Source organism: Megachile rotundata, chromosome 1 (genome assembly GCF_050947335.1).
Source record: "Megachile rotundata isolate GNS110a chromosome 1, iyMegRotu1, whole genome shotgun sequence".
NCBI classification, from domain to species: Eukaryota; Metazoa; Arthropoda; class Insecta; order Hymenoptera; family Megachilidae; genus Megachile; species Megachile rotundata.
In genome coordinates, this window is record NC_134983.1 from 1,745,181 (window position 1) to 1,768,058 (window position 22,878).

The window sequence follows — 22,878 nt, forward strand, 5'->3', positions numbered from 1 at the left end:
CCTTCTGCACTGTCTTCTTGCTGCTTTATATTTTCTGTTTGTCTTGACTCTTCTTCAAGTATCTTGCTTTTCAGTTCTTCTAATGATGGCATTTGCTCTCTTGATTCAATTGCTATAATTAAAGTTTCATATTCATGAGGTAAAGAGTTTAACAACCAAATAGACAATAAATTTTCGGGCAATTTTAGCTCACATTCTTCAAGCTGCTCCGCAATGTTCATGAATTCGTTTATGAACTGCGTCATACTTTGACTTGATACTTTCTTTAAACGATATAGCTGTTTGAATAGAGCACATTGTCGCATAGGACTTTTAGATTCATATTTTTGTTTTAATACCTGCCATGCATCTGCCGAAGTTTCCGACTTCTTAACATAATTATATTGATCGGGTTGTACACTAAGAATGATTGAATCGAGAGCCTTTTCGTCCTTTATGGTCCATTCTCCGTAATTTTCGCGTGGCCTTGGAATGCTTCCATCTACGTACTCCCATAATTCGTTGTAGCGAAGAATATTTCTCATTTGTATTTTCCAGGTATCATAGTTCGTAGAATTTAATTTTTGAATTTGTTCAACCCTTCCGATATTCATTTTCAATTTCTTTTTACACACACAACGCACGCAGTTTATCTTATTTTACTGCTGATCACTATTTCTACACATTTAATTATTTTTCACCGGTTACCCAAGTCTCTGAGTCCCCTGGGCCCATAACCTGATGGATTTTTAATAGTGAACACAGTTTATTTTTATTAAAAAAATACGCAAAATAAATTAATACAAGAAGACGCCGGGCATCGTAAAACATGAAGTCACTAACGATTCTACAAACACACAAACGCTGCACGGCAACCAAAAACAGAAAACGAAGGACCGCGAATTTCTTCATTTAAGAGTTTTAAAAGCGCGTAAATTCAAAACTCCAACATTTATTAACAATTTATAAATTATAATGTCTTCATATACATGTAAAGTTACAAATATTTAAAGTAAAAAAATGTTTGGAGTGTTTTTCGGATGTCAATTAATTTACTAGTTGAAGTAAAAAGGTTGTCTAAAAGATCAAATTAAAAGATTTCAGTGATTTTATATTTAATCTTGTACGATCCAGAATATTGATTTCCTTTAATTTTACCTTTAGTGTAATCACTGCATTTAGTTAGGTTGTATTAATATTCCAGTCATTGTTAGGAAGTGTTCCATGTAAGCCAAAGCTGCTAAAATCTATTAAAATTTGATTTTTAAGACCACTCATTATATCTATTGCTTTTTGAGCGTCATGATATATTTATAAAAAAAAGAAGTAAGTAGTGGTTTCGTACTGATGCATACAACGCAGTGGACTAGTAAGCATACTCAGAATTCAATGAATATTACCAAAAGCTGTTTATGAATATCTTTAAAATTGAAGCTGAGCAACGGTTAAATACATATAAAAGAAGTAATATTATAATACTATTTTTTTACCCTGTGCATGTGGAAATATATAACGATAATTTAAAAACATTTTGAACCTATATTAAAATGATTAAAACAAAAGAAAAATAAGAAACATAACATTAAAGAAAGTAAATTTAGCAGGGCATGAACCTATGCTCAAAAGGGATAATAGGGATTACGAGGAAATACTTTAAATTTTTTTTGCTAATGACATTGTTGTATTAACATTTTACGTACCAAAATATTACAAATTGCGACATCGAATTTTATTTCTTTAACAAATATACCATTTATATCAATATGAATATGAATCTATTAAATATTATTTAATAAAAATACTGAAAAAGGATACCAAAAGTATATGTAAATTCGACACAAAAAGTACTTTACCACTATTATATAAAAGTAATGTTTCGACAACTTCAATAAAATATTTCATTTTTTCCGATTTTTTGCGGTTTTTCATTTTTTAACAACTATAGTTTACAATAAATTTGAAAAAATTCCATAATATGTGCTATATAGATCTCAATATTTCAGAATTTTTTTAGAATTTTGTTCTTTATTTATTTATAGTTACAAGACTTTTTAAGGTACTGTAGCAAATTTTTGGTCGATTTGTCGTCCTTCAGATTGTCTTTTAGGTATTAGTGGATAAGTTTTTTATGACATATTATACAAGTAATTCGAGAAATTTTCACTTTGGCCAATCTGGGTAGAGACTGGGAGATAGATTTTTGGAAAAAATCAGATTTGATTGTTTTTATGCGGGATTTGGTTGCAGAATTCCATTCTTTATTCTAACTATCTTTTACTTTTTCCTTTAAGGTGGAGAGCGTGGTATCCCAGAATAATTTGTATTGTTGTAGTGGTCGGGGGTTGTTTAGTTATCTCCTTCTTTGGCTGCTTGGTTTGCAGTTTCATTTCCTATTGTAAGAGGGGGTGCATATTATTGTTACCGACTTGTTTATTAGATTTGACCTGAAGTAAGCTTTTTGGCCTTCTTGAATATCAGGGATCTACTTGAACCTAGCATCCGACTTTAAGAAATTTCATTTTTGTAAATTGTATTGTATTCACCTTCATTTGTACCCATATGTATTATCCCCCTTTTCGTTTGCGCCCTAAGGGGTGAGAAGATATCAGGGTTCAGGGTCCAGCACCCCACTTTAGCATTTTTTATTTCTCTCAATGTTATTACAAAAAAAAATGTTCGTACCCGTTTGTACCATCTTCATTTTCATTTATTTTGTCAAATAATTTAGAATAAGTCTAGAACAACCTGAAACAACTTTTAGAATTTAAAAATTTTCAAAGTGGGTCGCTAACTTCATACAGATCTTGCGGGTGTTGTTTCCTAGTCTGTACATTTATTAATTATAATTGGAAATTTAAACTAAAAAAATAATCACGAGAAAATTTTGTACTGAAGAAAAGTTTTGTCCGCAATGCCCATACATATGCCAACTACACTGCGCGGCGTGGTGATGCATTATAAACACAATATTATGCACCCAAATATTTATCATACATCATCCATCACGTCATCTTCAACCAGTCAACAACTTTCACCATGTTACACGTTAGACTTTTCGCTGTTCAACTTCTTCCGAATTTTTCCTCCTAGTCACAATTCAAAGTTCATTTTTCGAAACCTACAAATTGCCCTATCCTCTCGTTCCTGATATCATTCTCAGTTTATCACGCGTGCTAAACATTTGTAACCTGCGTTTTCCGAAATAAAGTATTTTGTTTGACCACGTAACGTCGATTCCTAATTGCAATCATTCAAATGTTATCCCAAAGCTGTACAAGCGAGGAAATTATACAGCGTGTCTCACAACTCGTGTAGGTCCCTGAAATGGGGGGTAGCTGACGTGATAGCTAACGTGAGAAGCGGTCCCGCTTCTCGGCGCGCGTAATCCCGGCGCTCTGATTGCTCCGTGTTTTTCGTTAATAACTCAAAAACGACGCTTCAAACCTGATTTTTGCAAAGGGAAATCTTGCTTAGAATCACGTCAGCTACCCCCTATTTCAGGGACCTACACGAGTTGTGAGTGTACTCACTGGGAATCATAAGAAGATACCACTCATTGCAATAAAAATTGGAAACACTTTAGCATTTTTAATTCGTCATTAAATTAATAATATAATTTATGCGTTAATTTAATTACTGTTTTTTATTGATTTATATGAACAGAGCGATCATGACCGTCGCGTCAGCCACCTCTTTGAACTTCCTTAGCAAAAGCGAGTCGCCGCTGTTAATGTATCAACAGTGTTTCCAGAAGCAATGCCGGAATTGGATTTAGAGGCGTGAGGGATACGTTGCAAAATGAGAATTCATTCACTGTTTTCAAGCCGATTTGCGAGGGGATTTCTATTCTTCGTTGCAAAGTGAAAACTCACTACCGGATCTCGAGTCAATCTGCTCGACCAATCTGTTTTCTAATGAATGGTAAATATTATTGTTTTAATCGGAAAACTCTCATAAATATATTTAAAAAGTTTGCATTGAAAAAAATGTAAAAATTAAAATATTATATTGCTATCTTAGGGACTGGAAATCTGTGAGCTCGCATCAAAGCAAGAGCGGTGAGTATACATAGTGTTACACCAAAGAGTAGATATAATAAGAGACCGACACTAGACAAGAAAACCTACCTCCTAGAGAGAGAGACAGAGGACACAACCAATTTAAATGCCCAAATCAAAAGAATCGGAGGTGCGCATGCACATAGTGTAGAAGTATGGCGGTCGAAAAAGAATAGTTTAAACCTGTGTATTTACCAGTAATTTATTTGTAACAAATATTTTGTCATATCTCTGTAACTGTATCATATTCATCTGTAATTTTTTGTGATGTATAGTTTTTTATTTTCTTATATGTTATTTTTAATAATCATTTCCGTAGTACATATTCTTCAAATATATTTTGTAGAGCAATCATTTTGGTATATTCTTTTCTTTTTCAACTTTTCAACGCCGTAAAATTGATAAAACTATCTCAAAAGACAATAGTAATATACACAAAAAATTTATTACAAGTATATTCTAAATTATTAGAGATTGACATGAAAGTAGTTTTGCTCGATTTAAATTTTCCATTCGTTTGTACAACAAAGGGACAGCGTTTTCATTACACGTCTTTTCTATTTGGCACGGTATGCTCACCGGTTATTCACTCACTCTTACACTTTCTACTGTTAGGTATGCTTACTTGCTTAGATGCTTGCAATGTAAAGTTTGTTTTAAATGTAAAAGTCTGAAACTTCCATGGTTTACTATACAAGTAATTATGATTATAAATTTATCGTGTTTGGTGTCATTGTAATCAGAAGGACGAGATGAATAAGATGGTAACATTTTCATGAAAAAATAAGAAGAAATGAGAAAACTGCAATCTTTTCCCTTGCTGGCATTAGTACGTGTCTCACCAACATTTAATCTTCGTCAGCTCGGTAAACGATCGTGTTTAACACTTAACTGATTCCGAGAGGGATCTCAACAGTAGTGGAGATTAAATACTTACCCTAATGGTAGAGATTCTTTCACACTTATGCAGAAAATACTGTATATGTAAAATGGTGAAGTTAGCTTTATGGAATTTTTTAGAAGTCGGTACAAACAAACCCCTTGGGACACAAACGAAAGTGGAGGTAGTACAAACGGGTACAAACGTTTCTTTGTTTGATAGTGTTGAGAGAAATAAAAAAATGTTAAACTAGGGTGCTAGGGTATTATTACCTCCTGGTATCTTCTCACCTTAAGGTATAAACGAAAGGGAGGGCATTGTAAACGGATACAAAAGAAGGTGAATACAATACAATTTAAAGAAATGAAATTTTTTAAAGTCAGATGCCAGGTAGGTATGGTAGGGTCGTTTGTCCATAGCTTCTGTATTACTGAGATATAGCAATTGTAGAGTTGCAGAAAATTCAAAAATTTTTATTTTGGTCGTTTAAAAGGGATTTGATGGCGTGCTTTATTGCATAGAGTTGATATAGAAAGATAGGTGTTTTGTGATGAAGTTTGATTTTTTTGGTTGCTTGATTAGCTTCTAATAGTTACTGTATATAGGTCCGTAATAATTACTATATACTATGTATATAGTAACGGATCTATATCCGTTGGGTGTTTTGGACCATATACACTTATTGTTAGACTGGTTGTAGCCGTTTGATAGAAGTTGTTTCCTTGCTTACCTGATTATTGATCGTTAGTTTTATGTTTACATGTTGTTTCTTTCTGCTAAAAGTGATTATTTTAGACTTGGTGCTAGACAAATTAAAACCTCAGATGAAAGACCATTTTTGCAATTTGTCTAGCGTTTCTTGTAGCTTAGTTTGAATGGTATGGAGGTTCTGCAGATCTTCTTCTAAGGCGACTGATAATGGTTTCTTTTTAACGATGCTTGAGGGTCGTTTGTTCGGTTCTTCTTTGTGCTGGAGTTAGCTGTAGATGGGTTGGGAGCGGCCTCAGCGTTGGGGTTTTTTTCCTGTTTCGCTGTTTTCTGTTATGGTTGGGTTTCCGTTTATAGAGTTTATTTTATGCTGTAAGTCGTAGATATTTATCATTAGTTTTGTTTCATATAGTGCTAGGTTACTGGTGGTTTCCTTGTTATCCGTTGTGCTTGGTATTGGTATTTGGGTTTGTATATTGCATTGATTTACAATGTGACCTTGTTTTGCATAAGAAGCAAGTAACTTTGTCAGTAGATATAAAAATTCTGTTCTGTGTGGTCGTGTATTATTAGAAACGATTCGACATCGTCTGGGTTTATGTAAAGGACCCCGCACAGATCTTATGGAAAATGGCCCCCGGTTAAATTAGCTGAATTTTTGATATGATGTAGTTCATGATGTCCTGATCAAAAGTTCCAATGGGCTCAAGGTCGTAAGTTGAATAGTTTCCGAGATATGGAGGGTCAAAAGTCAATAATAATTTCTTATTCGAAACTACCACGTTTAAGCATATCTGAGTGTAAGAAGCATTGTTGCGCACTGTCCATTTACTTGATCCCTTAAAACCCAATGGTAGTACTGTGGGCCCTTAAAAAATATGACACCTTGACCCCCCGACCCTTTAACTCCCCTTCAGGAGTCAAAATAAAAAATCGCGCAAAAGGTAAAAAATGATTCTCTTTTTCTTTCATCATTTTGCACACTATGTGGCCCTAAAAAGGGCCATTTTTGTAGTTTTTTCTATTGCTCCGTTAGAATTTCAACGTTTATACTCTCTTGATACTCTCTATTAGCGGCATCTCTGGTCGTATTTAGAAGACTGCCATCCGGATATTTAAAATACCTTTGGTGACGAGCAAATCCTAAATACCATAAAACACTTGCAACATGTGCGCATGTACCTAATGTTCTGGCACCGGATTGACAGGTGCAGTAGTAACCATTTATTATGTCGTCTTCTAGCTCATCTTGAATATAAGAAGCTTATCTTGAATATAAGAAGGTGCGAGATTGACCTGATATACACCAATAGTCAAATCGCGCAAGTAATCGATTGACTATCGGTGTATATCAGGTCAATCTCGCACCTTCTTATATTCAAGATAAGCTTCTTATATTCAAGATGAGCTAGAAGACGACATAATAAATGGTTACTACTGCACCTGTCAATCCGGTGCCAGAACATTAGGTACATGCGCACATGTTGCAAGTGTTTTATGGTATTTAGGATTTGCTCGTCACCAAAGGTATGTTAAATATCCGGATGGCAGTCTATTAAATATGACCAGAGATGCCGCTAATAGAGAGTGTGAAGAGAGTATAAACGTTGAAATTCTAACGGAGCAATAGAAAAAACTACAAAAATGGCCCTTTTTAGGGCCACATAGTGTGCAAAATGATGGAAGAAAAAGAGAATCATTTTTTACCTTTTGCGCGATTTTTTATTTTGACTCCTGAAGGGGAGTTAAAGGGTCGGGGGGTCAAGGTGTCATATTTTTTAAGGGCCCACAGTACTACCATTGGGTTTTAAGGGATCAAGTAAATGGACAGTGCGCAACAATGCTTCTTACACTCAGATATGCTTAAACGTGGTAGTTTCGAATAAGAAATTATTATTGACTTTTGACCCTCCATATCTCGGAAACTATTCAACTTACGACCTTGAGCCCATTGAAACTTTTGATCAGGACATCATGAACTACATCATATCAAAAATTCAGCTAATTTAACCGGGGGCCATTTTCCATAAGATCTGTGCGGGGTCCTTTGTCTTCTGAAGTATTAGGTCGAGTCATAAGTAACTTCCGTTTTTTTATCAGACATTTATTTCGTTCTCATTAAACAACAAAATTATATTATTTTATTATATATTCACCACTATTTTCTATAACCTTCTCCCATTTTCCTGGTAGTTTATCAATTCCTTCCTTGTAAAATGTGGTTGGTTTGGACTGGAAGAAGCTTTTAACAGCCTGCCTGACTTGCTCTTCAGAATTGAAGGTTTTTCCATTTAAAAAATTTTGTAAGCTACAGAAAAGGTGGTAGTCTGTCGGGGCAAGATCTGAGGAGTAAGGTGGATGTGGTAAAACAGACCATCCAAGCTCCAGAATTTTTTCTTGAGTCACCCTTGCTATATGCGGTCACGCGTTGTCGTGTAAAAGAATGACATTTCTACGATTGACGAGTGCAGGGCGCTTTTCTAGGAGTTTCTCTTGCACTCTTTGCAATTGCTGAATGTATTTATCCGCAGTAATCGTTAAATTTGACTTCAACAACTCATGGTGACTTATACCTTCATAATCTCACCATACACACAATAAAATCTATTTAGCTGCATCGGAAGTTACTTATGACTCGACCAAATACATTATATAGGAGAAGCTGGGCTTTAATATGATATGATCAGATTTAATATGATCAGCGGTATGATACCGCTGATAATATATTAAAAGAGTACATATATAATATAGTAACTGAAAAAAACGCACGCATAGAAGCTCGATATGATAAAAACAGTACCAACCTACGTAAAAACTGGGCCGAGATATATAAATGTAGGACCTATTATAAAAATTATAATACACCGTGCTCTGGTACAATTTAACTTGAAGCAACAGATGAAAACATCTTGCTTTTAATTTTCTTTAACCCGATTGTAATCAAAATTTCCAAATCAGTGTTCGCCAATTTATGTGAATACCAGTGGTAACATCAGTCACTCCATCACTTCTTTCACACTCGCATAAGCAACTGACGTGCCCTACATGCATTGTGTTCCACAAGAGAGTGGACGTGATATTTTTGAAATTTGATATCCAGTATAGGAAAAATTGTATCAGTCCAAACATACAATATCTTCTCTAATACGCAATAGTCCTGCAATTTTTTTAGTAACATTTTTGTCACTGAGAAGTTCAAATCATTTCAAGATAAGCGCCGTATGCACTAAACAATTCGAAAGAGTATTCTTGTGCCATCACCCGAAAGGATCAAAAATGAGTGTTCGAAATGCAGCAAAATATGTGCACAAGTCTCGCGAATTTGTAAATAAGTGGGTACAACGTTATAAAGAGACAAATTGTGTCAATGATCTCCCTGATCGAGGTTCGAAGCGAGCTACGGAACTTTATGTGTCGGGGTTTCGGAACTTTATGCGTTTTTACGGATAATTTGAACGCTTAAAAGATAATTAAAATGTATAAAAGGGGTGTTTTAGTATCGGTGAAACATTGGTTTAAAAAACCAGAGACTATTACATACTTGAAAAGGACAACGACTCCAAACACCGAAGCCGCCTTTTTACGCTATGGAAAGCAGCGAATGCTGTCAACGTATTGAATTGGCTATCTCAGTCCCTGATGTCAATTTAATCGAAAATGTTTCATCTTTCATGAAATACGAACTCCGACGAAAGGGTATTTTAAAATTGAAGACGTATATTCGAGAATATCATATACAGTGGAGGACAAAAGTATTCGTAGACTTAAAATATAGAAGTAAAAAGAACAATATTTTTGATATTATTAAGTACATTTAATCATATATAGCTGTATATTAAACGTTACATCTTCAACAACAAATGACCCAAAACTGAAAGCAATAATCATATCATATAGTGACTTGAAATGACTTAAAATTCACGAGGCTATAAGAAATTATTGGGAGAAAAGTATTCGTACACTTAATTATTGCTACAATTATTTTAGCAGAAATTTTATAAATTAATATTTTGTATGATAATCCTTTCGGTAAATCACTTCACGACTATATTGGACATTGACAATATCAATCTTTCAACGAAATCAGATTCTATATTACACCATTCTTTTTTTAATATTTCTTTCAAATATTCTTTCGACGTTATATCATGTTTTTTAACCGACTTCGAAAAAGGAGGAGGTTACTCAATTCGATCAGTATATATTTTTTTTTTTTTTCCTATGTATGTTCGCCGATTACGCCTAACTGGGTTGACCGATCGGAACTAAACCTTTTGCATCTGGTGGGTTCAGACTCCCCATTGGTACCATTATCAAAAAATTTTTCATTTTTTAATTGCAAAGTGTTGTTATTGCAAAAAAAATCGGCAACTTTTATAAAATAAACTTTTCTCGATTTTACTGCGCTTTCAATATCTTATCGCGGACATGATTCTGTACAATTTTGTTCATATACAAATTTCGCGGAAAGGTTTAGTTTTCGAGATATTAGCGAAAAATTGTTGAAAAGTTTTGAAATCAACTTTGGACGATTTTAATGTCCTTTTAATATGTTATCAGGGGCACGATTCTGAACAACTTTTTCCTTATCCGCAATTAAGGGGAAGCTTTAGTTTTCGAGTTATTAGCGAAAAACTATTGTTACTAATATATTGAATTCTACGTATGCCTCCGTGTCTCTGGTGGTGTATGAGTCAACATGCAGTCGCCGATTTTCTACTGTTTCTACAAACACGTCTTGTCGGCCGAAAATCAGTATACATGTATAATAACTATTGTTATTGCAAAATCCTATTCTTTGGTATTGTTATGTAAGAAATGCACCGATCGTGATGAAACTTTTCGAATCTTAAAGATCTTTTCAAGATGATCTCATTTGTAACAGATATTTATGGGACTCGTTAATTGTTAATAACTATTGATATTGGAAAAGATTTATTCTTACCTTGCAAGAAATATGGCGACCGTGATTTTTCAAAGTTGTTCCTGTAAGTAGACTTCGTCAATTCCTTTATCAACTGGCCGCAATAAAAGAGAAGGAAATAAAATAATTTTCAGAAAAAAAATACACCGACTTCGAAATGCACTAAAAAGTATAAAATAATTTCTATTTCCTAATGAAGTAATTTCTATTTCTTTGAATCATACAATTACGTCACAGATATGAATGAAACCTATTTACTCGTTAGGTAGTATATTAAATACATTTCAACCTTTTCGGAGGCGGCGCAAAATTAAAAGATTTTCTTGAACATGCCAACTTTTGGGCAGCCGAACATAGGCAAAGCTTGTATAGCTATTTTTTTTTTATATACATATAACTCGACAGCACGCTGCGAAGTAGGTGTTAGTGCATATAGAATGTAACTATGCGACGGAAAGACTCGATCGCCGCATATACTATAAAGATAGAACCCATCTGCCGCAAATTTGGTAATTCCCGCGTCGTGGACTCCGTTTATAGGTTCTTAGATCCATGGCTTCCACACGCGAACGAAGTCGATTCAATTTCATTTATATGTATCAGAAACGTTGCGAAATGAAGATGCAGTCGTTACATTTACGTATATTACCAGATATATCTATAATGGTTCGTATTCTTTCTCAAGATTTATTAATTTCCAATACGCCATACCACAATCAACTGGCTATTGGCAGCAACGTTTACTGAGGTATTTTTAATTTTGCGCCGCCTTCGAAAAGGTTGAAATGTATTTAATATACTACCTAACGAGTAAATAGGTTTCATTCATATCTGTGACGTAATTGTATGATTCAAAGAAATAGAAATTACTTCATTAGGAAATAGAAATTATTTTATACTTTTTAGTGCATTTCGAAGTCGGTGTATTTTTTTTCTGAAAATTATTTTATTTCCTTCTCTTTTATTGCACATTTTTTTCTAGTGCCGCCCGTACATGTTAGATAGAATTTAAGTCAAGCTATTGCGGAGGAGTGGCTAAACTGTGGGGAGTATTGGTGTTAACAACCTCTGACGTACTATACATATAGGCTATATGTCTCGCATCATGTCTTGCTGAAAATAAAATTCATCTAATTGATAAATCTAATTCATTCTAACCCATCTGCTCTATTTTGTAAATTTTCTATTAAAATATTTAAATATAAATGTTTATTCATTATTTTATCTATTACATATTACTAAATTGCCACTTCCAGAAGCAGCAATACAATCTCCACACCATCACACTTCCACTTCCGTGTTTCGTCATCGGTTGCATATTATTGAAATCCAATTTAGTATTAGCTTTCTGCCATACTTTTTTACTATTGTCGGACTCAAAAAATATTAAATTTTAAATCTTCGGAAAATACTACGTTTTTCCAGAAGTCCTCGCACATTTATGTATTGTTCTGCAAATTTTAATCTCTTTTTTTGTTTACTTTGCTTATGAGTGGTTTCTTCCTCGCAACTTTACAGTTATATCCGGCCCGATATCGATCACTTTTCGTACTGTTTTAGGAAAAATTTCCTTCAGCAAATATTCTTTAAGGTATGATGCAATTTCAGATGCACTGGTATCTGGTTTTTGTTTAATAGTTCGGACGATTTTACGCTTTTCTTTCGTAGTTAATTTTCGGAGTCTACCGGTTTTGTTTTATTCCGCAATATTCCTTTTTTTTATACTTGTTTATAATACTTTGTACAGTCGATCGACTTTTGTTTTAGTATTTCTGATATATTTCTATATGATTTACCTTCTTCATGTGACTGTATAACAATTTTATTTCTTCTAAAGTTGTTTCATTGCGTTTTCTCTTCATATTGCAAATATTAGTGCTAAAGTGTACTTGCTACAGAACATCATCTAATGTAACAACGACATTGATCAGAATGTCCTGATACCATCGCAGTTGTTATATTTATCAATATAAATGATAATGTACGAATACTTTTGTCCCGGCGATTTTTTACTGTCTCATAAATTTCAAGTCATTTCAAGTTATTACATGATGTTATTGTCTTCGATTTTGGGCCATTTGTTGTTGAAAGTGTAATGTTTAATATACAGCTATATATGATTAAATATACTTAACAATTGTTACGTGCGGGAAGCGCGCGTATAAAGCCTCGAAGATTTGTTTGCCCAAACAATATTAATTGTTAACGGGACTTAATGTTTTGTGGATCCGGAGACACGCTAGTCCCATACGGGCCCTTTCACAAGATCGCAATGTTTAGAGGAAATGACGGAAGCAATTAAAGAAATGTAATTCAACTAATTAAAATATTCAAAAATTATATTTTATAAAATATGAAGCGATTAGAATGGTAGCGTATATAATATAATGTGAATCACAATGAACTGAACAAAAATATTGTAAATATCCGAGACGCGCAATTCGAAGATTTGAAGGAGAAACAATTATTCAAATACAAAATAATTTTATAATCCAGTGAGGGAAATCCCAAAGTTAAATAATTAACTACTGGATCTACTTGCCGAAAAATTCATAAAATAGCTGGAAGAATAAAGGAAACAACTCACCAAAATGTCTGTACTTGTATGAATTTAGAATTAGTCAACCTCTTGCAAAACGTGAAATGCCAAATACGCCTGGTTCCTGGGAAGAACGCACACTCATGAAAACGCTCCACCAATGAGAATTTTGAACTGGCCAATTGTGAAATTCAATTAAACTATAAAATAAAATTATACTTTAAAAATTAAAAGAATAGAATAAAATATAATTAAATAGAAAAATAGAATAATTAATTGAATTGAAAATTTAATGTGATAATTAACGTGATTATTTAACGCGAAAGCTTTACGTGAAGATAGAGTCTTTGTCTGAATTTTGCACTTTAACAAATTCAAGAACAAACTCGTCTCTAAACCACTTCACGGACCCTCGACACGCACCTCGCGATTATACACCGAAGAGTGTCGCAACTTGCACCTCTCGGAGAAGACCAGAGTGGGCCTAGTCCGAAATTGTTTATGTTGCTTTGATATGCGCCTAACGAATTAGGTTGCGAGGCCAATGCGTAAGAGACCGTGATTCGTTAATTAGGTGGTGATGGTGGGTGCATGTGTTCCTCCCTTGTCCAGCTCTTATCTTTCTCTTTTTCTATTGTATAATTCTTTCTTTTACCCTTGAGCTATGGATTGTTAATTAGCTATTGAATAATTTTACATATATAACCAATACAGTATAAAACGTTAATCTGTACACATTATAAAAATTTAGAATGAAACATTATCTATTTCGCTTTACAATTATTAAAGTCAAATTGCGCTCGGTACTGTGATTATTGTACGACTGATTGACGTGTGCGTATTTATGATAACGGTACAATGAAATACTATGGGCAATTTATATAATATTGTAGTGTTACAAAGACAATTTCTATTACAATTTTATATTGCGTCGCGGGCCCTTGAGGAACATTCTAGAACGCTTGGCGTTATCGGACCACACGAGTGTGACTTCCGTTTATATTCGGCGGTTCGGAGAAATGAAATGATCTAAGATTTTAGCCGTGGGATCACGTTGATTTCAAGGAAGGAATGTGTTATATTAACAATCATGGTTTAGTCGCCAAAAGATAGTCTATCTAATAAACATTAAAAGACCGTTACTGCGTTCGATCAGGGTGTTCCCAGAATGCAATACGCATTATCGATACACATCCGGTCGGTCAAAACTACAAAGGAAATTTTGAAAAAGATTCCTGTTCGGAACGTAACACAATATCAAAAACATTATTCTTTTTATTTCTATATTTTAAGTGTACGAATACTTTCGTCCTCCATTGTATGCAGATCTCTTCCTGTCTCATATGCTGCAAAGCTGATTGAAGGTATGCCCAGACATTACGCAGGAATAATCGCTAATGGTGGTGATTGGACACATTATTAAGCAAGTGTGTATTAGTTGTTTAAACGTATTTTTAACCTATACAGCCTTTTAATAGAAAAGATTTTCTTGCATTCAGACATCCTGTCCTCGTTCTTGTGGAACAAACTGTACATATTAGGAAATACATCGTATTCGGCTAGAGGTGAGAATAATTGCCGGGGATGGTAGCTGGAATGATATTGAACAAATTTTTCGTTTACAAAAATGGTTATTAAGGCTTAGTTTCTGGATTATTAATCAGAAACAACGATTAATAACAAGTCGCATAAATCTACCAACAAAGCTAACTCTATGGATCAAAATAAAATAAAAATTAAGTGTGTAAATTTTATATTCTATTTGTTGGCTACGTATGACATCAGTAGATAGCCAATACTTAAATTTATATTTTCAAATACATTTAAACACAGCTTCTAAAAACGAAATTGTTGTTAGATTCCAGGTTGAAGGAATAAACGACAACACTTTTTAATAGAAACTTAGAGATTTTGAATCATAGGCGATAGGTTCTACACGTTCGTACCAATTACTGTTTAACAAAAATATTCTCTCGCTTGCTTGAATCATTCTGAAAAGAGTTTATAAACTTTTAATTTTGGAGTATTGTATGTATAATAATATGTATTTGTATGTGATATAAGTATTGAATTATAGGAACTTATACTTACATCTAAACTGTAGCTATCTAATTATAACTATAATATATACTATACTATAACTAAACTATACTATAGTTTGAGATTACAGAAAAATACAAAACGGAAATAAAAAATCAATAGGTATCAATTTTTTAATCGTTATGCTTGTAAACTTGTGAACAATATCCTGCTCACAAAGAGTTATTAAAATAAAGTAATAATAAACATCTCTGTAGGAATCTCCGTTTACGCTCGGTACATGTGTGACTTCCACTGTATTATTGTCATGATCATGATCATGTACGTCATCGCCATTACAATTATCTTTATTATTATCATCATTATTATCATGATTATCAGCATAATTATTATAACGAATTATAATAACAACATTTTGAGTGAATGTACAATATTATGATTGTAGTGCGCTCAAAGAACTGGAAAGGTCATGTCTACAAGATCAAAGGAGAAAGTTGTCGCAGCTTTTCGGAAATTTTTCCGATCCTCGGAGAAAATATCAGAACAAGACGGAGCAAGCAGCTCCACGAGTTCACCATCGAGGAAGCTATTAAGCCGGCATCATCGTCCTGACGCAGTTACACCAGCTGATGGTGTTTTGTCAGATAATCCGGGTGCCAGTGACTCCAGTCATGGGAATTGCTTTTTCAAATCCAAGAAATCTTCTGGCAGTTCCACTCAGGTATATCGAAATTGGTTTTCAATTAATTGATCATATAACAAAGCATGCACTGGAGAGTACACAATTGGTTTTCGTTGGGAACATGGCAATGCATAGCTATTTACGAAATTAAACATTTAACACGTCACTTAATAAGTCTCCGGTCTAACTAACAAGGGACATTACACAATCGCCAATCGCCGATTTTGATGCGCTTTGAATATGATATAGAACGCAAAAAAATATTTGACACGTATTTTTTTTTATCGGCCATCGTCCATGCTGAAGGGGTGAAAATGGCCCCCAAAGTTGGGGTTGCAAAACATGTTTTCTCGAATATCTCAGGAACTATTAGGCATAGACAAAAAATTAAAAGTGCAAATTTTTCTGTTTTAGAAGGCCAATAATATGGCCTAAATGGATTTTTGAAAAATTTATTTGTTTAAAAAATATGTTAAAAATTAACATTATTTTGCAAATTTTTTTAATAAAACTGCACTATTTTGATCAAATTTCACATATGTAAACTATAGGTCAAAAGACAAAATACGGATAAATTGGAATTTTTAATTTCGCTTGTGGAAAAAATATTATTGTCGTTGAAGTTATACGTACATTTTATACCTTCCGTTCGATGCACAACTGATTTCTATACGTAATATTCTGGAAATTGTATTATATTACATTTTTTACACTAACTTATTTAACCAGTTAACTGTGGCGATCTTTTTGCAAAGCGCGCACCAGTATGTGTTGTTGGAGGTCCCAACTATATGCTTCGTAAAATACTTTCTTTACCATGCTGTTCCTATTTCCTTGTCCTTAACCTTGGGTCCCTTCCTGTCATCAGTCCTAGTCCACTCAAGTACCCATAAATTACCACCTCTCGAAATCCACTTTCTTTCAATATTTTGTCCAATCCCTGTTCTTTTCCTCCACCCTTGTTAAATAATTTCAACCAATGAGCATTTTCCCAAAAGGTTTCTTTTTCCCAATTTTTACTCCGTCTCGTCAGAATTCATTCGCAACTCAACCGTGTTAGTTCATAAACTCGTTAGATAACTGATGTAAGATATTTGTGCGGAAATAAAATTAACTATTTAAAGTTAATCCCGAATTATCTGAATCCGGTTATCCAACAGTGTTGCGATAATCAAGCGACGGCGAGTTAGCTCTCAAGAATTTATGAATCCATCTCAAATCATTTACACTTTTTATTTATTTATTTCATTTCGTATTGACCTCTAAACATTTTAAACATATTACAATTTACAAATATAATTTAGTTTTCGCCAAAATTACAATTTAAATATCAAATTGTAACAAAAATTTTACGCATGACGGATATAGTCGTCATGACACAAAATTCTGCCACATCTCCATGACGGATATAGTCGTCAAACACACTTGACTGGTTAAAAAAAGAATTTAAAGGTCCAAAGATGCCTCTATAAAAATATGTCGTTCGAGTCAGGTATCGCATTTGATCCGCGTTATGGGCGCGTACTGGTGGCAGTATTCGACGCACGGAGAATCTTAACGCGTGAATTGTACTTGTGCGAAGTGTAATATCTTCATAATGATGTAGAATACGTGCAATTAAAGGAATTACATCTGTTGATTAAGAATTGTTTCACGATTGTAAGATATATAGTAACACTGAAATTATAGCTTTTTTATAATTTTCAAAATTATGTCTCTTATTTTGAAATGATTTTCTAATGTACCTTCTGATATCTTCAAGGCATTAGCTATCTCACACAACTTAAGTTTACGGCCCTTTAAAACTATTTTATGAACATTTTTTATGTTTTCCGGAACGACTGCTGATTTTGTATGCTTGTATGACCGCGTTTAAATTGAGCATACCAGTCAATGATAGTTGATTTCCCTGGTGCAGAGTCCCTATAATGCTTATGAAGTCACTTTTTGGCTTCAACAGTATTTTTTCCGATTAAAAAACAGTGTTTAATCAACACACGAAATTCCTTTCTATCCATTGTCTTTAAAATTACGAAACTGGGGGTACTAAAATGACTGTAACTTCTAAGCTACTGGTCAGAATACCCTGAAATTTTGACACGTACTGTTTGAAGGTTAGTATTATTCGAAAATAACGTGGGTCTGTCACCAGTATCGCCATATATGTATGTGTCAGACCGGGGACTTATTGAGTGACGTGTTATGTTCATAATGAACGGTGGGAAGATGAATTGAAATGTAAATATTTTATTGTAACGTAATATATGTCATGTGTCTGGTCACTAAGTTTGCAGGAAAATCGGTTTCAAATTGGAAAATGGAGGAATAATATAAGTGGAAGTGCTTACTATTTAGAAATTTTGTTAACTTAAACATTGTTGCAAATGTCCACAATTTTAATGTAAATTATACATATTGTAGGATAGGCTTCTTCATCGAAGGACAGTTGTGCAGAAAGGATATTGAGGAATTTCTAGATAAAACAAATAATACATTTATTCATATTAATGTAGTTTCTTATAAAATCGAAAAACATAAAATTTCAATTTGTCAAATTTACAAATTTACAGGTTTCATACTACAAAATCATAGATAAAATTTACAGAATACGGAACATAGCTTTTGGTGTTCGGACTTTGCAATTTAATAATTTTTGTATGTTATATTGGAGGCGTTCAGGAGATTTCTCTCCATTAATAGACGATTGGCGGCAAGATCCAGCCGTTTTCTCCTATGTTCTAAAATCTGACAAGCGACCGGCAGTAAATTCCAGCCGTTTTTTTCCCGAAAATTCTATAATCTAACAATAAGATAGGCGACCAGTGGCATACTCCAGCCTTTCTCTCCTATTATCCTTATGCAACCAAGGAGTATTGTCCCATTCGCTTTCCCTAGATGGCGATCGGCGGCAGGATTGCAGCCGTTATCTCCATCCCAGGAGAAGAAAGCAGAAGACGCTCTCTAACTTCCTTGGGCGTCCGGGTCTTGCAATGTTTCTTCTTTTTTAACCATATTAATTCGACGATAACGATTTTTAATGAACTTGAACCTTGTGTTCCATAGCATGTAGTTCGTTCTGTAATCTAATTCTCCTGCAGGGATGTCGGAGGTTTAGATATCGATCTCAATAATTGCTGCGTTTAAAAGATTCTTGTACCTAACGCAAGAATCATTCATATATTCTCCATTACAGTACACAGTCATGTCGGTAGTCTGATAGAAAATAAAAACTATATGCAACAAATGGGAAAGTAAGCGAGGAGAATACAGAATATAACTCTGATCATTATAATTTTGATAGTGGTTTTCAAGGGTATAGGTGGACTACGTTAAAATCTATTGAGTCGAGTCTTCTGTACCGAACAGAATTTTAAAGTTAATTTTCTGAAAATAAAGTCAAATGAAAAAAATTTTTTAATTCATTTTTTTCACGTAGAAGCAGTCCTTATTCGATTGTCCAATCAGTTATATGATATATTGTCTGTTTATTCGAATAATTCAGATAATTTATGAAGAATGTTGTAAAGAAGAAAAATTAGTTGGACATACTTAAAATATAATAATATTACTGTTTTAGCGATACAAAATTATGAGTGTTCGTGGGTTCCTACGGTATTATATTATTATATAGAACAACATATAGTATATAAAGCGATTTTAGGAACTGCACGGTTAGTACCCTTTTTTAAGGGAAAATAGATGTTGGATGACTTATCTTAAGCAAATAATAAGTCATAGCCAAACCATGACTCTCTCGATGCACAACAACAAAAACAGCCTACATCCACTATTAGTCATAAGGGCTAAGGTCGTCCTCCCCCACTAAAGAGAGGATATATATATATATATATTGTCACTGACCACGGGCAGTTTAGACAGAGAATCAGTTTTGCTGCAAGTTAGCAAGGAGGTCGTTGTTTCTTTTCTTCACACGATTTTCTGTTAAAGTTGAGTTCGGCGTAACCATAGAGGTTTCAAATCCAATAAACTTTTAGTATAGTAAAGTGGTTTTATTCCTCAACCCGGATTCCAACATAGAAAACAGTAACAGAGGAAAACATCGTGCGGCATAATATGTTCGAACTTATTATAAGATTATTGTGTATAATTTTATTGTTATATTTATTTTTTATTTTTTACTTGGTGCACTCGTTAAGTACAATTGCATTTTATTCTCTAACATACATTTTTCTATTACATCAATCAAACCTTTTATTATCCTGAGAATAAAACTAAGTACGTAGAGTTGCATTTGTTTGTTTACGGCCATCTCGTTTGTCTACATTAGCATCTGTCTCAACATTGTATCTTCCACAATTCAACGTCATTGAACGTGCGGTATTTATTGTTGTCCAAAAATACCTGATTACCCTGTGGTGAAGTCTACTGGTGAGTAATGTACCCGTAAACACTTCATTTTTGCAATTATTAAGCCTCATGGTTGATTTCATGATCGAAACCATTATTGGAAAGCAAGTTTGAGACAGACGCTGATGTAAACAAGCAAGATGGCTGTAGCGAGATACTCCTTTTGTTTTTTAACCGACTTCGAAAAAGGAGGAGGTTACTCAATTCGATCAGTATACTTTTTTTTTTTATTTTTTTTTCATGATTCTGAACAATTTTGTTCGTATACAAATTTCGCGGAAAGGTTTAGTTTTCGAGATATTAGCGAAAAATTGTTGAAAAGTTTTGAAATCAACTTTGGACGATTTTAATGTCCTTTTAATATGTTATCAGGGGCACGATTCTGAACAACTTTTTCCTTATCCGCAATTAAGGGGAAGCTTTAGTTTTCGAGTTATTAGCGAAAAACTATTGTTACTAATATATTGAATTCTACGTATGCCTCCGTGTCTCTGGTGGTGTATGAGTCAACATGCAGTCGCCGATTTTCTACTGTTTCTACAAACACGTCTTGTCGGCCGAAAATCAGTATACATGTATAATAACTATTGTTATTGCAAAATCCTATTCTTTGGTATTGTTATGTAAGAAATGCACCGATCGTGATGAAACTTTTCGAATCTTAAAGATCTTTTCAAGATGATCTCATTTGTAACAGATATTTATGGGACTCGTTAATTGTTAATAACTATTGATATTGGAAAAGATTTATTCTTACCTTGCAAGAAATATGGCGACCGTGATTTTTCAAAGTTGTTCCTGTAAGTAGACTTCGTCAATTCCTTTATCAACTGGCCGCAATAAAAGAGAAGGAAATAAAATAATTTTCAGAAAAAAAATACACCGACTTCGAAATGCACTAAAAAGTATAAAATAATTTCTATTTCCTAATGAAGTAATTTCTATTTCTTTGAATCATACAATTACGTCACAGATATGAATGAAACCTATTTACTCGTTAGGTAGTATATTAAATACATTTCAACCTTTTCGGAGGCGGCGCAAAATTAAAAGATTTTCTTGAACATGCCAACTTTTGGGCAGCCGAACATAGGCAAAGCTTGTATAGCTATTTTTTTTTTATATACATATAACTCGACAGCACGCTGCGAAGTAGGTGTTAGTGCATATAGAATGTAACTATGCGACGGAAAGACTCGATCGCCGCATATACTATAAAGATAGAACCCATCTGCCGCAAATTTGGTAATTCCCGCGTCGTGGACTCCGTTTATAGGTTCTTAGATCCATGGCTTCCACACGCGAACGAAGTCGATTCAATTTCATTTATATGTATCAGAAACGTTGCGAAATGAAGATGCAGTCGTTACATTTACGTATATTACCAGATATATCTATAATGGTTCGTATTCTTTCTCAAGATTTATTAATTTCCAATACGCCATACCACAATCAACTGGCTATTGGCAGCAACGTTTACTGAGGTATTTTTAATTTTGCGCCGCCTTCGAAAAGGTTGAAATGTATTTAATATACTACCTAACGAGTAAATAGGTTTCATTCATATCTGTGACGTAATTGTATGATTCAAAGAAATAGAAATTACTTCATTAGGAAATAGAAATTATTTTATACTTTTTAGTGCATTTCGAAGTCGGTGTATTTTTTTTCTGAAAAATATTTTATTCTTTTCGGTCTTTTTCTACGTTGGGCAAGACATCAATCAATGTAGGACCTGTACAATTTACGCAAAACCTCAGACCCGAAAGATTTGCGTACAGTGGGCAACAAAAGTAAGTAAACACTTTGAGCTTGTAGCAAAAAACCATTTATGTCTGTTGGATTTATTCAACACAATAAGTGTTGCCTTCAGCAAAAATCATCGGGTCGTAAACTTTCACTAACGTTGGAGTTTCGACTCAAGAGGTTGCAGATGTTTGTTTTAACTATAGGACCCATAGGTTCTATAGACTCGTAGCGGATTTTTCCTTCGACGAGTTTTCTTATTCTTACGGTTTTCGTTGACTAGTAAAGACGTACCTTTCCGAGCTTCAAAAGTTAAATTAAAGTTTCTGTTAAAATATAAATTGAGTATCATTACTTTATCTCACCGCCTATTTCCTATAATGTCAAAGCAAATATGTAACTTCAAAAAACAAATTGTATATCTACTGAAACTACATGAAATAATCTATATAATTATGTTGATAAAATGTTCATTAGTGCTGCATTTCCTCGTAAAAAATAATAAAGATTCGCGGTATGCAACGAATACACGTTCCAAAAGTAAGTAAACACGACCGGCATTGCTCGATAACTTTTTAATACTTGCAATTTTGCAATTTTGCAATTTATCTGTAAATGACTCTTATAGATTATTTCATACTGAATTTGAATTCGTAAACTGTTTCTTTGTAGTGGTTATCGTTTTCGAGAAAATTTGACTTAAAGGAAAATTGTAAGTTTTCATCTTTGGAAATGTTTCACAGTCTTATAATTGCGTCTATTCACTTTATTTTTATACCAAACTATTCTGCCAATTATCTGGAATAAAATGATAGGAATTGTGGTAATATTATAATTATTTAATTATGTTTAAATGCCAATGGAAGTGAAGAAGAAACCCAAGACTCGCTGATGTCTGCTGATGTTTTTTAATTTATTTCAATGACTAAAAGTTTCAGAACAATTCTAATCAGA

General features: G+C 33.7%; 1 protein-coding gene and 1 long non-coding RNA gene across 7 annotated transcripts in view; one reads left to right on the forward strand and one right to left on the reverse strand.

Moving 5' to 3' along the window:
• Nucleotides 1-22,878, forward strand: part of LOC100882551 (ubiquitin-conjugating enzyme E2Q-like protein 1) — a 41,092-nt gene that overhangs the window by 14,615 nt on the left and 3,599 nt on the right. For 3 of the 6 annotated variants that reach the window (XM_012281588.2, XM_012281587.2, XM_012281586.2), the window contains one exon: nt 15,574-15,849. In XM_012281588.2, the coding sequence (XP_012136978.1) occupies nt 15,598-15,849 (252 nt within the window). In that variant the 5' untranslated portion in view covers nt 15,574-15,597. Of the gene's footprint in view, nt 1-3,642; nt 3,901-3,999; nt 4,038-14,414; nt 14,516-15,573; nt 15,850-22,878 lie in introns of those variants that run through there. The other 3 variants (XM_012281582.2, XM_076534233.1, XM_012281584.2) reach the window with 2 other exon arrangements.
• On the reverse strand, nt 1,860-14,130 carry LOC143264957 (uncharacterized). The gene is made up of 3 exons (XR_013038973.1): nt 13,137-14,130; nt 5,648-5,995; nt 1,860-2,369 (listed from the first exon to the last, which is right to left on the reverse strand). It is a non-coding gene; the product is annotated as an uncharacterized LOC143264957 (long non-coding RNA).